General features: G+C 38.5%; 1 protein-coding gene across 6 annotated transcripts in view; it reads left to right on the top strand.

Annotated features, from left to right (window-relative positions):
- LOC125464301 (probable E3 ubiquitin-protein ligase HECTD4) overlaps positions 1-15156 on the top strand; it is a 284911-nt gene that overhangs the window by 208133 nt on the left and 61622 nt on the right. For all 6 annotated transcript variants that reach the window (XM_059654988.1, XM_059654987.1, XM_059654990.1 and 3 more), the window contains 10 exons: positions 36-171; positions 2213-2395; positions 3448-3612; positions 4989-5158; positions 6471-6586; positions 7895-7998; positions 9750-9911; positions 10740-10888; positions 11666-11745; positions 14988-15151. In XM_059654988.1, coding sequence (XP_059510971.1) covers positions 36-171; positions 2213-2395; positions 3448-3612; positions 4989-5158; positions 6471-6586; positions 7895-7998; positions 9750-9911; positions 10740-10888; positions 11666-11745; positions 14988-15151 — 1429 coding nt within the window. The remainder of the gene's footprint in view (positions 1-35; positions 172-2212; positions 2396-3447; positions 3613-4988; positions 5159-6470; positions 6587-7894; positions 7999-9749; positions 9912-10739; positions 10889-11665; positions 11746-14987; positions 15152-15156) is intronic.

The following is a 15156-nucleotide window of genomic DNA, read 5'->3' as shown; positions in this document are numbered from 1 at the left end:
TTGGTTCCAAGAATTGGTCTGTCTTCTCCTTGCAGGACAGACCCAGTCCGACCGTTCATCAGCGGCCATGTGGCAAACAGCATGGCAGCAGAAGTGATTGCTCTACTGCACAACTTATTGATGGCTCCTGAGTTCAGCACTGCCCAGATCTGGACCACCACTGCAGAAAAGGTACATAAAACAAAATGCAGAGGCCAAGACCTAAAACTACTTTTGAAGCAAGATTTCTGGTTTTGTTTTCTGGGTTTAATGGACCACTGGACGAATGACTGGTAATCCTCATGCTAGTCAGTCCTCTTGAATAATTTGATTTATGGCATTTGTGCAAGGAATTCAAGGAAGTCATGTCCAGTGAGGAAGAACAGTATGAGCCTTTGATTATCTACAGAAATGTTTTTGAGCTCATTGGTCAATCTTAATCGTCTTCCATTTTGTAAGGATCAGTTGAAATTGATTTTTTGCAGTTTCCGATTGATATTTGATAAATTCTGCTTCACTGAGCCATTAGGCTAAACTGTAATCTGCAAGCCCAGTAAAGAATTTTCAATATTTTAGTAGTTTAGTTTTAATACACTAGCTAGAATGAGACTCTAATTTTGTTTTTCAGCTGTTCATTTTTAAAATAGTAGAAAACATGGGTTTTGCACAATTGTGACTTCGTTAGCTAAAGAAACAGACTCAGCAGAATCAGAAAAACTCTGTAGGACTAAGTATAGGAAGAGTGGCACAGTGACTCAGTGGTTGGCACTGGCGCACCTCAGTCCTAGAGACTCTAATTCGATTCCAACTTCAGCCAATTCACTGTGTAGAGTTTGCACAATCTCCCTGTGTCTGCGTGAGTTTCCTCTAGGTGCTCTGGTTTCCTCCCACAGTATCAAGATGCGCAGGCTGGGTGGATTGGCCGTGCCAAATTGCCCATTGTGCCCAGGGATGTGCAGGCTGGGTGAATTAGCCATGAGAAATGCAGGATTCCAGGGATGGTGTAGGTGGGATGCTTTTCAGAAGGTCAGTGATGACTTGATGGGCCAAATGGCTTGCTTCCACATGGTTGGAATTCTAAGATTCATGTAACTCCACCTCCTACAGCCCACATTTGCTCACAATAAGTTCCAGTAAATTTCTGTTGTGGTTCTGACTCCTAATTTTAGAGCAGAGTTGTTGGGTTTTTTCAGGATTTTGTAAATCTGAATCCTCAATTTTCAGTTTCCAATTCATTAACATCCAGTCACGTTTAAAAATGCATTATTAATCTTGGATTCACACAGGCACAAATGATTACACTGTTGCCTGGCTAAATCTTTGGGACCTTTGGAAGACTCCGCTCAGAGCTGAACGGCTTCGCCATCATTCTATGCAGCCTCAGTGGGTATAAAGGAAAGGGATAGGATCACATTCTATTACCATAGTGTTTCTGGAGTTTGTTTGTCAATGTTTAGAAGTGTTTTCATTTATGACAGTTTTTCTTGTCTACACGTTCCCCTCCAGAGTGCTAATTTTCAATCCTTGATCCTCTCCCATTGCTTATCTTCATATTGTCCTTGGTAGTATTATCTTTGAACAGATTTCGTTTGTGTGCTAGTGATGTCTAGCTTTGTCTCTTCACTGAGGGATTTCATTCCACAATGACTGGTATGCTAGTATGCTTGCTCAAAAGGGGTAGAACCTTACAACTCAGTATGATGATTCTCCATCCTCTTGGGCTGCAACGAGATCTATGCCCCAGAATATAATCTTTCCTCTTCCTGCAAACTTAAAATCTCCCAAGCACCTCAGACTTCATTACCAACACTGCTATTTCCATGTCTGCAACATTAAATTACTTTAATTGTACTTCAGTACTGCTGAAATTCTCATCTATGCCTCATGTCACTTCAACTCAAATTTAAAGTTCTCAGCCTGCTCCTCATTGGCCTTGGCTATTGTACATTTCACAAAATTCAACTCTTACAAGAGGCCTGATTACATCCAACTTTCCATGGCCATTGTCTTCCAATCCTTGGTCAGTGACAGCCGTCAGCGATCTCTCCTGCTCACAGGAGTGTTCACTTCAAAAGCACACCTAATTGTTAAATGATCGTCATCTACAATCTCATTCCAGGTTTCCTCCATACCTTAATCATGAAATATATTTGGATGCCTTTTATTTCAAAGAGGTTACAAATGTAAGGTTCCTTTTTACATGTCTATTGAAATCGTGTTTTCTGTCAATAAGGTCCTGTCTCGAGCACTGATGTACATCCCTCAGCTTGGTAAATATGCAGAGAGTGTCCTAGAGAATGGAAGTAGCAGTGGAAGAAAATTGGCAAAGCTACAGGCTATTGGACGGCAGGCGGTGGCAGCACTTTGTGCACTTGGGGGCTTCAAAGAGACCATTAAAATAGGATCTGAAGTACAGGTATTCTACTCGTCTGCATATTTATTTCATGCATCGATTGTATAAGACATTTGTATTAAAATTAAATTTTAATGGAGGTAATGCATCCAAACCTGATCTTCCTTTGCAAGCAGTTCTAGGCATTGCTCTGATAATATCAGTGAGTGATGGCCATCCGTAGTGAGGTCGTTTTGTGCATAAATAATTGGACCTTGGGCCGAGGCTAGGTGGAAGTAGTATTCGGGTGCAGGTTACAGCAAATGAAAGCAACACTGCAGTCGATTACAGCTATGGGAACAAAAGTCGAGAATTCAAGTCATTTTCACAAGCGTTCCACATAATAAAAACTTAAAGATAACGATGAAACCATAGAAGACTAATCTCAGCTATAGCAGTGTACAGCCTTATGACAGAGCATTTGTTCCCTTTTACTAAGCAATCTCTCAGTAAATCTGAATGCAAAGAAAGACTTGGAAAATTTTATTTGAGTGACACTGATTGCAAGGTAATATAATGTATGATTTTTAAAGAAATGTAAGAATGGGAGTGTATGGATAGAAGCAGTTTCTTTCGTCTCCAGTAGTTGAGGTGTTCAAAATGAAGGAGCATGGATGCAAGAAATGTAAGAAATTTAGAACCGCAATCGGATCAAAAATGCCCCCAATTTTAAGGCTGTAAAATTAACTTTGAGTTAGTGATTGAGACAGAAAGTAGGTGGACTTTTAACATTAGATTACATAGGTAAATGAAGTGCGTTAAGGGATATGGTATCAAGGCAAGTAATAAGGTAGTGATTTAAATTAGCTATGATCTGATTGAAAGGCAGAATATGTTCAAAGGATTTCAAGGCCTCCGGTTGCTTTGAAGAAAAATGATTTGGCAAAATATGTTGGAATAAGGTTGCTAATTTTAATTTGTGCTTGTTTGAGGATCATTGTTGACATCAATAATGGTGTTGTGACTTATTTCTGTACTGCATATCATTTCTATTCCTGACAGGAGGGAAGACTATATTTTTATTTTACTTCATTGCTAAAAATATACTTCAAACACAAGTTTATATTTTTCTTTAGGTTTCAGGGAAGGGCATATCCGGAAGCATTGGAGTGGTGACTTCTATTAATGAACAAGAAGGTATTGCCACAGTCCGACTTCCCTTATCTGATTTTCGAAAGGCTTCCAAAGCGTCGGACACAGTGACTGTTCCAATATCAAGACTGTCTACCCCACGATGTGAGGTTTGTTGTTTAGAATATCATGGAAAGTGGCTGCTGCTGTATTGAAATGCATTTAAATTTTACAGAAATATTGATCTAAAGTAATCTGTTCATTATTGTACTGTGTTTTATCAACAACTGTAATAACTCATCAGTTGTATTTGTGTGGTGCTAGCTATCTGCTAGTTGTAAATCACTGGCACGCTGAATTGGCAGACCGCATGATATTCTGTATTTATGTCTTGCATTTCAAGTTCTTGGTATTTTGTCAGAATTATCATCCACCACTTGTCTATGCTGAGCACTGTCAGCTATGTTGCTGGGAATGTTCTTCAATCCTCTCCATCTCATTTGCTTGGATGAGTACGAAATAGTTTCACAAACAATGTTATTGGAAGATCAGGTGGTAATTCTGTTCGAGACTTCTCTCCCTCCCTTCCCCTCTGTCCCTCTCCCTATGTCCTTCCAAAGAGTTTTAAACTTAATCAACGACGAAGTAAACAATTAAAAATAATAAACTGCCAGAGGAAGTGGTGGAGGCTGGTACAATTACAACATTTTAAAAGGCATCTGGATGGGTATATGTAAAGGAATGGCTTAGAGGAATATGGGCCAGATGCTGGCAAATGGGACTAGATTCATTTAGGTTATCTGGTAGGCGTGTACAAGTTGGACTAAAGGGTAACGTTTCATGTTGGTAAACTCTATATATAATTCCTTTGAAAATTTGTGCAGTAAAGTAATTGAACAATTTCTGTTTCCCTGCAATTTTGAATAAGTCTAGTCCTCAATCCTCCCTAAATCTCTAGGATTCTCAGTTGAAACCATAGTCTTACCACTGTTTGGTCGCTACATTAACCCGTGAAATCAATATGTCTCCAAGTCAATCGGAAGGCACCTGGAAGTTCATCACGAGAGATGCTTTGCACTGGATATAATGCTTGGAACCACAAGACCTAAGAGCAGAAGTTTGTCAGATTAACTGTGATCTCATTGAATAGCAGAGTAGACTCAATGGACTGAATAACATACTTCTCCTCATAAGTGTTAGGATTCCAAGCATTATCTCTGTTACTTTCCAGTGGCTTCCAATTAGTGGCCGCAGAGAAGCAAGACTTTCTTTCAGCTGAAGATTTGCCACATAGCTAATAACTATTTTTAGCAACAAGCTAATTCAGAAGGTGGATGTTTGATGAATTTCATTAGTTTCCTGCTATTTTAGTTGCAGATCGTGGTGCGCTGTCAAGAACTAGGAGAAGTGACATGGGGAAGAAAACGGGGAAACGGAGCCTGTAAAAAGTTGATGGGTTAGCTGTTTAAATAACTGTAATGCAAATTATAATGGTTTAACAGTTGTACCTGAACTGTTGTCTTTTTATCTTCTATGTACATTTTAGGCCTTGCCTCTACATAAGCTGTCCATCACGGAAAAAGTGGTCCAGGCAGTTCAGTCCATGTTGCTTCCACAAGAAGGGAGTCTCTCAATTCTGACCTCACTCCCCGCAATTGGTGATGGCTCCACCCCTGTAATGGCAGTGGTACGACTTGTTGCGGAAATAAGAACTAGGTAATGTAATCTGGATGAGGTCATACCTTTGCCTTTGGTTTTACTCTGCTCCTGGAATGTGTTAGGTTATTTTTCTTGTAAGAATTTGTCATATGATCTGCAAGGTTTCTTTCTCGTGGGCTACTGGGAAACATAATTTGCAAGTGAAGATTACATTTCAACACTTTTGCCGTGAATATTGGTTGGCTAGAGTGTAACTTTGTGATCTTTTAAATGACTGTTCAATGTATTCAGTAGCTTAGTAAGTTTGATATTATGGACCTAGACTTGATTTTGGACCCTACGATTGTGTAGAGTTTGATCAGAATGCCACCTGTCAAGTCAGATTTCTTAAGGCTTGTGTCTGTCTTAAAAGATTTTGCAGAAGTATCTGTAAAGATTCATGTCTGTGACAAGCATGCCCCTGATACTGTGTCAAAACCTCAATAACTTGTAAACTTCAGATAATATTATGGCTGCATTTGCTGACACTTTTTGTTCTGCTTTAAATCACATCTGCACATTTTGGCGTGGGGGTGTGGCCTGAAGGAGGAGGGAGAAATGGGGTGGGGTGGGGGTGTATGACTGGGACTGATCACGCGCATGCGTGTTCCTGAATGAGCACACGTGTAATTGCCCGCATTTGTCTGTGTCAGAATTTGATATTAGGTCATTTGAAGGATAGTTCATCTCTCGTATGTTAACCCCAGTTCGTACCAATGAGACGGTTCAGCCAGTTTTGACTATTAACAAGAAATAATTTGATCAATCATTGGTCCTTACTTAAACACTGAAGTAAACCTATCCATATAATTGAGGAGAATGAGTGTCCTGAAACCATTTATAACTGTCCCTCAGCTATCTGAAGGGGCTAACTGCTCTTCTCGTATTGTGTCCATCAGAGATCAAAGCATGCTGGATTTGTGCTTTTTGTTCACCATTATGTTTACAAACTGTTTTTGGTGGCACATTATTCCAAATAACTTCCTGTTGACAGTTCTAATTACAGTTCTGCTTCAGGGTACATGACTTTTGATCTAAACGTATGCTGTTGTGACACAGGACCTCCAACTGCCCTAATGAGATATGCTGCTTTAAATGGTATGAAATTGAGGAAATAGGCAATTTGAAACTCAGGAACAAAATCTGTGACCAAATGTTATCCTGAAACCATATTTGGTAATTGCACCATTTTCTTTGTTGTAAAATATTTCTGTTTGTGAGAACAGAGTTCATTAGTTGAAGGATTTACGTTATCCATTAAGGCCAGCAACAAGTAACATTGTAACTTACTTTTGTTTAAATAATTGATAAACCTCTACTGCCTTTACAGAGCATGCTTAGTGATGGCCCAGTTACTGGAGGATAGTTTGTTCTGTGAGGAGTTCATTCAGCAGTGTCCAGCAGCTGTGGAGGTTCTGAACCTTGTGGCACAGGAGTGCAGTCCAGGTACGTTAGCTGTTCTAAGTTACAATAATATGTAATAGATTCAGACTTTGTTTCTTTAGGAATGTATAGGCCTTGCCAATATCCTCAGCATACAATTGGCATGGAGCAACTGTATAAAGTTAGTCCTACCAACCAATACTATATGCACAAAGATAACTGAAATCTGAATAAATGTTTGATTAAAATTTGAACACAGGGTATGATGGAATTCAGTCATGACTTTGAATTGGAAATTGGGTTACTGTCTGACACAGTAAAAATTTAAGGATGACGGCAAAAATGTAGAATTGTGGGGCTAACTAAATTTTTGCAGAGTGCTGCGTGTGTGTGATGGGCCACCTCCTGTGCTGTAACCATTCTATGATTCTAAATCAGATTACTAACTTGTAACTGTGTGAATTGCTTGACCTTTGTTCTCCTGACACATGACATCTGAATATTCTGGTGCATTTATTTCCTTGTAATTCAGAATCTCAGAATTGTTATGGTAATGGTGGACCATTTAGCCCATCATATGTGCACCAATTCCATTACCTAGTACTAATCTCCTACCTTTTCCCCCTATCCCTGCAAGCCTGCCTCCATCACATTTTCAAGCAGTGTATTTCATACCCTAAATACTCACTGTGAAAATATTTTTTGTTACATTACCCTTGCTTTGTTTGCACATTACTTTAAGTTTATGCCCTCTCAATCATTTTTCTTTTAGAAACAAAAACAGCTTTTCCCTATCTACTCTGTACAGCCTGCTCATAATTTTGAAAATCTCTGTCAAATCTCCTTTCAGCTACCATGTCTCCATGGAGAACAGTCTCAACTTCTTCAATCTATTCGCATTACTGAAGCTTCTCATTCCTGGAACCATACTTGTAAATTGCTACTGCATACTCTCCAATGCATTCACATCTTTTCTGTAATGTGATACCCTGAACTTTACACAGTACTTCAGCTGAATTTCAACAATTGTCTCTTAATTACTCGTATATGTTTATCATTTGTAATCAACTTTTGCTCCCATTAAAGTGTTTGGTTTAGTAGCTCCCAAGTGCCATCATAATGAAGATATTGCTTTCAAGTTTCAAAATTGAACTGTTTCCTTCCTTTGCCATTTGGGGATTTGGTCACATTTTTGGGCCAAAGTTTAAAATAGCCATTTTATTTATGAGCTCAGGGCAGAGTACAATAATACTCTGTATCTTCAGCGAGTCTGATTAGAAGTGGCGATTCAAGGTACTGTACAGTTTGCATATTTCTGTGCCTTGTAAATCCTTTTCCTTTTGAAAAAGGAAAATATGCTCTTGTTTTCAGGTGAACGGTTGGTGGTGGTAGAGGCTCAATGTGAAAGACTGAGAATGTTATACCGGGACTGTGCTCGTCCCCCACCACCCCCACTGCAGTCTGACAGGAGACAGGTAATAGTACTGCAAGAAACAAAGCCACATCAATGTACACACATTTGGTCTACTTCCCTGAGAAAGACAAATTAGTCTATGGAAGTATTCTTTCTGCATCCTGTCAACTTTTTACTTTAAATCTTGTAGGAGATTACTAATTCTGGCTATAGGTAACCAGCTAAAAACATGTGTGCTAATCAATTGTTTCTTTCCTTTCAAATCCACTCCACCATAACAATCCATTTAATGCAGGTCAAGCACATCACCAAAACTCCACTGCTAGACTACTGTCTGATTTTGTTACAGATTGGTCTCATGAAGTTTGAAAAGTTTTTAAAAATTCAGATTCCATTCAGTAATATTGTTGACTAATTTCCAAAATTATGTCAATAAGAACTACGAAATAGGAGCAGGAGTAGGTAATCAGTCTCTCAAGCCTTCCCTGCCATTCAACAAATGAAGGCTGATTCTGTCCCTGGCCTCAAGTCTTTTTCATGACATCTGCGCAACATAGCCCTCCGCTCCCTGATGTTTCAAAAATCTGCTGAAAAGCTTTGCAGTTTAGCCTCCAAAACTCCCTGGGAACGAGAATTCCATAAATCATTACCCTTTGAGAGGATAATGCAACTCAGTTTTAAAATGAGTGCCCCTTTGTTCTGTAAATACATCTTCTAGTTCAAGATTCCTCCATTAGCGATAGCATTGTTTCAGCATCTCTGTATAAGAAGTTTAGCTGTTGGACAACAATCTTTTAAATCGGAACAAATTCATTACACTATGTTGAGATAGTGTGACTCCAGGAACAGTCTGTGTTTATCCTGTAGTCCCTGAAAGTCTCCTCTGCCTATTTTTTGAAACTTTTGTTCAGAGTCTTAAAAGTATCTTTCCTCTGTGTGTATGTAGGTTAAAACATGTTCCAAATAACATTTCATTTCACAGTGCATTTTAGTGATTTTTTTAATGTTTGGATAATTTTTTTTGTCCATATCTCTGTTTCCTATTTATGCCCCACAAAGATCATCATGGAACTGCACCACTTCCTACTATTTGACCATGCTCCCTTATTAACAGTAACAAGGAAGTGCACAGGGTAGCCATGGGTTATTTGCTCAGTGATACCTTTTCTCCTTTCAGGTGGATGCTAGTGGTTTGAGAGGCAGCTGAATCAATGTAATTCAGTAAAGAAAATATAAGGAAATAATTTGGAGGTGAACTTTTTGCCAGTTTTCTCCCCTGTCTTCTGAAGATGCTAATACTTATTGGGAATCTGGACATTGTCCAGTGCCTCACCCTAGTGCCTTTCTTCATGCATAAGCTCTACCAGTGAGTGTAAAGAAACTGTTCAACTGCATGAGCCTAATTCTGTTCTTTTTGGACATTTGAGAGACACATTTTCCAGCACAGTCACTGAATAATGGCCAGGAGAAACAATTTTGCTCACTTTTCCTTACCTCCTCCTCCCAAGCCAAAGATCCACAAAATCACTTGATATTTTTACTTAAATCAGCAGCTCACTATATATGCAGAATTGAAACTAAGATCTTCAAACATGTATCATTACATACAATACCAGATAATGTTTTCACTTTCAAGGCCATGGGGAAGCTTATCCTAATCATAAACATACTTTATCTAGCTTGTTGGGTGTTCACTTGATTGGGCATCATTTAGTCTTGTAGGGTTTAAAGAACGTTTTTTCTGTTATATTTTTTGAAAATAGATTTTTAAAATTAATTTGAAAGCGTTAATTTCCCCCGTTGTTGTTCCAGCCAAAAGAAATTACCTGGTGTCCTTCTCGTGTCTTCCCTCCGGTGCGTGCGTGCATGTTTTCCTCCTATCTTACTGCTGTGACGTTCTTAGCTGATCCAAGTGCAGGAGGGGGCTTGCCTCGTGGGACATTCATCTATGCCACATCTCAGATACCTGTACAGGTAGGTGTTTGACATCGTGAAAAGGATGGATATTAGAATAAATACATTCTGTTGCATTGATTGTACCTTTCTTCTATTCTGAATCAATAAACTAGTAAAAAATCTTCATGTCCAGTTGGTGACATGAGAAATGAAATTGAATGAATTGGTTGACAGTTACTGAAACAACTGGGGTAATCAGCTTTAAACAGCCTGGGAAAACACAAGAAAAAGTAAATGGAAGTAAACATCAAGTTATTGACAACTAGTTTGTTTGTTTGTTTTATTTATTGTAGGACTGTCAACATCTGAAAGTGAAAGACAGTTTCAAGTACTTGGTGGGGCATTTGTCAGAATTAAGCCTTTGTTTTAATGACTTCCACATGAATGTTAACATTTTTCTTTTACAAATGTTGTCTAACCTGCTTTGAACCACCACCATTTTCTGTTGTTCCATACTGCCGAGAGTTGACTCTGATTTTTTTGGTAGCAGTGCAGGTTGTCTCCAACTCCAGATGTGGTCTAAGGTTTTCTGCAAACCTGGTATCATTCCCTGTATTTTGAACACTTTGCAGTCAATCATAATCTGCTGGAAATCAGGCAGAAGCTATATTTTTGCCATCTGTGCACAAAATTGATTGGGCACTTCTACCTTATTCCTCCAAAAGCTAATCTATTTCCATGATTTTGCTCTCTTCTGTAATTTTTAGTAAATAGTCATCTTACTCACCCTTTTATAAAAAAAAATTATATCTGCTTAAGAAATGCATCTGTATTCTCCCTGTTTAATCACTAAATGCTCGTATGTGTGCAAGTACTTATAGTTAATGCTGTTTGTATTCTTCTAAGGCACCATCATTTTATTGGGAATTAGAGATTGTTTCCTATGGAGACACAGATGATGACAGTGGCCCAATCGTGTCATTTGGATTTGCTACAGAGGCTGAAAAAAGGGATGGAGCTTGGACAAATCCTGTTGGAACGTGTCTCTTTCATAAGTAGGTGCCTAAAATTTGCTGTCTTGCAATTAGTGTTCAGACACCAGGGAGAGCACAATTTAACTGCAGTTGAGTTTTGCTTGTCGTCTGATTAGAAAATATTTTTTTGTTTCAAAGAGGAGTGACTTGTAAATTAATGGGCCACTCTTTGGTCATCTTTCATGTTAATGTGCATTGTTTCCATCAGTAGATAAATTGAAGACAAGCCAGTATGGTGTGAGGGTAAGCGCTAGGTATATAAAAAGAAGTTAGAAAAATCTCCTTTCACATGATAAATTTAAAGATGTGTAACACTTTGCCACTAGTCATCAGTGTTGTGTCGCAGTACACTGGATGATTATTTAGAGAATATAAAAGAGCATGAAATTAGTGCAGGTAAATGAGAATAGCTTTTGGAGACAGCAGGAAATCTGGATTTTAGAAAGGTCCTTCTCCCAAACAAGGATTGGATAAATGCTTTTTGTCTTTTGACTTTTATCAAGAAAGCCCTCAAGATAACTGGACAGAATACAAAATGTGATAACTCTGTGATTCATTGAAAACATTAACCTAGTTTCTGCTTGATGCACTCCCTTTAATATTGTGGTTGAAATCCTGAATTTTGTCACATTTTGTGAATCTTGTGATAAGGTCTCCTTCATACTTCTGTACCAAATCCACGCGTTAGCACATTTTTGTGCCATGGGCTCTTAATTTTTACTTAAATGTAAAAATTTAGGATGATGCTTTTAGGACAAATAGGAGCAGCTGTGTGTTCATTTATTTTTCTCTTCGCAGTAATGGGAGAGCTGTACATTATAATGGATCCAGTCTGCTGCAGTGGAAGAGTGTTCGATTAGATGTCACCCTATCACCTGGTAATTAGCAACAGTTTTGTGTAGATTGATTTACTTTCTTTGGGATATCTTTCCAAAGATGTCCAAATTTCAGAATTGCTTGAGTTTGTTGCATTCTGTTATGTCACACAGAAATCTATTGATTTTTTTTTCTCTCAGCACATTTATGTTAACATTTTTGTTTTTTTTCAATCAGGGCGGCAAACTGACCTAAGTTACAATCTTTGTTATGTAGAAGGTCTTATACCTTTCATGACCTTTTCAATTATTTGTGATGAGCTGAATTCTTATCTCTCTTCAGCTGTGTGGAATTGCACTCCATCCTTAATTACATTCTAGTACTCCATTCATAGCAAGAGGTTCCTGTCCACTGTGTTTACATCGTATTCCTGCACTATGGCATTTGAAGTCACCCTAGCAGTGACCAAGGCCCCTCTCCATTTTTTCATCAAATCTCCCTGGGTGATATTATCCAAGCTGGTGTGTGATTCCACAAGTAAGTTGCCAACATTCTGTTCTATCACTCTTTGACTCCCTCTATTTCCTCTGATTAATTACACTGCTTATTTGACCTCCAGTGAGCAGAAATTTCTTCCAGCTGAATATTGGAAAGACTTCTACTGTTGTCTTTGGTCCCTCCCACAAACCCTCTTCCGTAAGCACCAATCGTCCCACTCTTTAAGACTAAACCTGACTTGGCAACTTAGCTGTCCTAGTTTACGTTATTATGAGCTTCTGATTTGATATTCTGCCCATACAATTAATGCCTAGATTCATCATGCAATTACAGCTGCTACTGCATCACCCTATCTGCTGTTGAAATCCTCATTCATACTTTTGTTACTCATCTGTCTGGCTGCTTCCCTTGCAGCCACCATAAACTTTAACTCATTCCTGGTATGTGTACTGTACCATATATCAAGTCCTGTTCAATCCTCACCAGTGAGGTTACTGGCCTAGTTTCCAATTTTAGTTTGCAATCTATCAATTTTTTTCATTTAAAAATCTCCATCCTTTTAGTTATTCAGGAAATAGGGAGGGTCGAGGCAATCTTCAACCCTGGCCTGTTGCGCATTTTGATTTTTCATTTTTGGTTGTGCCTTTCAGCCGCTTCAGTCATACACCTTGAAATTTCCTCCTTTAACCAAACTAATTCTCTAGGTTTTGTTCAAAGTATGCATCTTTTACCATTTTTTTGTCATCCATGGCTCAGTATTAACTTTGATCCTGTGAAATATCTTGGAATGTTTTACTATGTTAAAAGTGCTGAGCGTTGTTCCATAATGTAAACCTGTGTTGTAACTGCCATTGCAGAAGGGTGTAGGTGCCAGGTCATTAGGATGTGTAGGTTCTTGATTAGTAAGGGCATCATCAATGGTTATGGAGAGAAGGTAGGAAAATGTAGTTGAGAAACATATCAGCCATGATCAAATGGCAGAGCAGACGTGATGTCATCCTGAAACTTGTTAAACTGGTAAATTGTTCATTCTCTTAACCATCGTAGTTGACCAAAAACAACTAAAAGAATTGTTGGTCTAGAAATGTCTAAATACAGTCCTACCTCTGGCCTCGGTCACAGTCTTTCCAACATACTTAACCAAAATTTTCCTTTCATACGAATGTTGAAAATAGGAGAGGATTGTTCAACCAGTTAAACTCAATCTGTCATTCAATAAGGCTCATCAAATTGTAACCTCCAATCCCTATTCCTGCCTACCCCTGATATCCTTTCAGTCTTTTGCGTACCAAGAATCTAGCTACCTCCACCTTAAAAACATTCACGAATGCTGGCCTGAAAAGATGAGGAAGCATAAATCCAAAGACCTACACCATTTGAGGAACAAAATTTCACCTAATCTGTTTCAAGTGGTTCACCCTTAGTTTTTAAAAAGTGTCAAAATGGTTCCATTTTCTCCTATAAGAGAAGACATTCTGTCTCTGTCTACACTTTAAACACCTATCAGGATCTTGTATATTTCAATTAGATCACCTGTTGCTGCTCTTATCTCCAGATATAAGTTTGCCCTGGCCAACTTTTCTTCGTAAAGATCACTGAGCTATTTATAGTAATGCCAACATGGATTCTGCCCCTTTATTTCTTCAAGTCCCCAGTAACATTAAAGTTTTGCCACAAATGACAAGATTGGCTGTCATCTTTGGATCTTAATTTCCCCATGTTGGGGACCCAATCGAGCAACTATCTGTCCTCTGGTACACAGTTTGTTTGAGTCCTGCCAATGCTTCTAAAGAGCACTTTATCCATAAAATCAGTGCCTAAAACCTTAAAGTTATAGCTTATTAATTATGGTTTCCTGACCTTTCAGTGTGATTTCTTGGGACTTTGACCTGCAATATGTAATTGCCTGGTCAGTTCAGGTTAATTGACATGGAATTGTGTTTATCAAGAAACCACTTGTGTTGACAAAATTTGGAATGGCTCCTAAAGTAATGACACAAGTGGATCGGGCATCAATTAATTTTGGGCGTGCTGGGTTTCTATAGGATAAATGGAGGAAATATTTTTAAAATATTCTTTGCCTGGTAACAAACATTGAAGTTGTGTATACCATATTACTGACGTAGTTCTTAGTCACTTTTATATCATACTGTTACAAGCTAGTAATGGAAATTAGTCCTGTTAGAATCAGCATAGGGTTTGCACCTACACTTCTAAGCTTATGTATCAAGGAAGCTTGCTTATTGTTAGTTTTAACCACCTTTTGCACACCTTGTACCACGTTTATTCCTTCAGGAGAGTTTTCTCAAGCATTTGACCATTTAATGTGACTTCCTGTGCTTTGATACTTCAACTGAAGTTATTATTACCTTTATAGAAAACTTCTTTCATAAAAGTGCTAATTTGTTGGATGGTGATTTTACAGCTGCTAGCAGTTCTGGTATCTTCTCCAAGTGACCTTTCTAATTTTTGGAGATTATAGAGCAGCTATTTCCAACAATTCACCCATGTATGGACTCAATGATAAATGCAATCATTGTCTCACTCATGAATAAAGGGATCCTCCCCAACATATCTAACCAATCAGAAGTGTAAATTGTGCCTGTTTTAAATGCCTTGATGTAGGAATAGTTGGTTGATGCTACACTCAACAAGCGCATTAGATGTGAACTTTCCCACAAAATAAATTGACTCAACTATAACAGAAACAGTATCCATTCTTTTAAATGAAAGACCATTAAAGTTAAAAGTTAGGATAGTTATAAAGCATACACGTTTCCATGCCTCCCTCCTTATCATCCTCTAGGTGATGTGGCAGGAATTGGTTGGGAGAGAAGTGATGGAACGCCACCACCGCCAGGACAACCATCAAAAGGCAGAGTATATTTCACATATTGTGGGCAGCGGCTAAACCCATTTCTAGAAGATGTGTCTGGTGGAATGTGGCCAGTTGTTCACATTCAGAAAAAGGTAAT

Source organism: Stegostoma tigrinum, chromosome 26, assembly GCF_030684315.1.
Source record: "Stegostoma tigrinum isolate sSteTig4 chromosome 26, sSteTig4.hap1, whole genome shotgun sequence".
Taxonomy (NCBI): domain Eukaryota; kingdom Metazoa; phylum Chordata; class Chondrichthyes; order Orectolobiformes; family Stegostomatidae; genus Stegostoma; species Stegostoma tigrinum.
The sequence above is the reverse complement of the archived record's forward strand: the minus strand, read 5'-3'. Positions and strand labels throughout refer to the sequence as shown.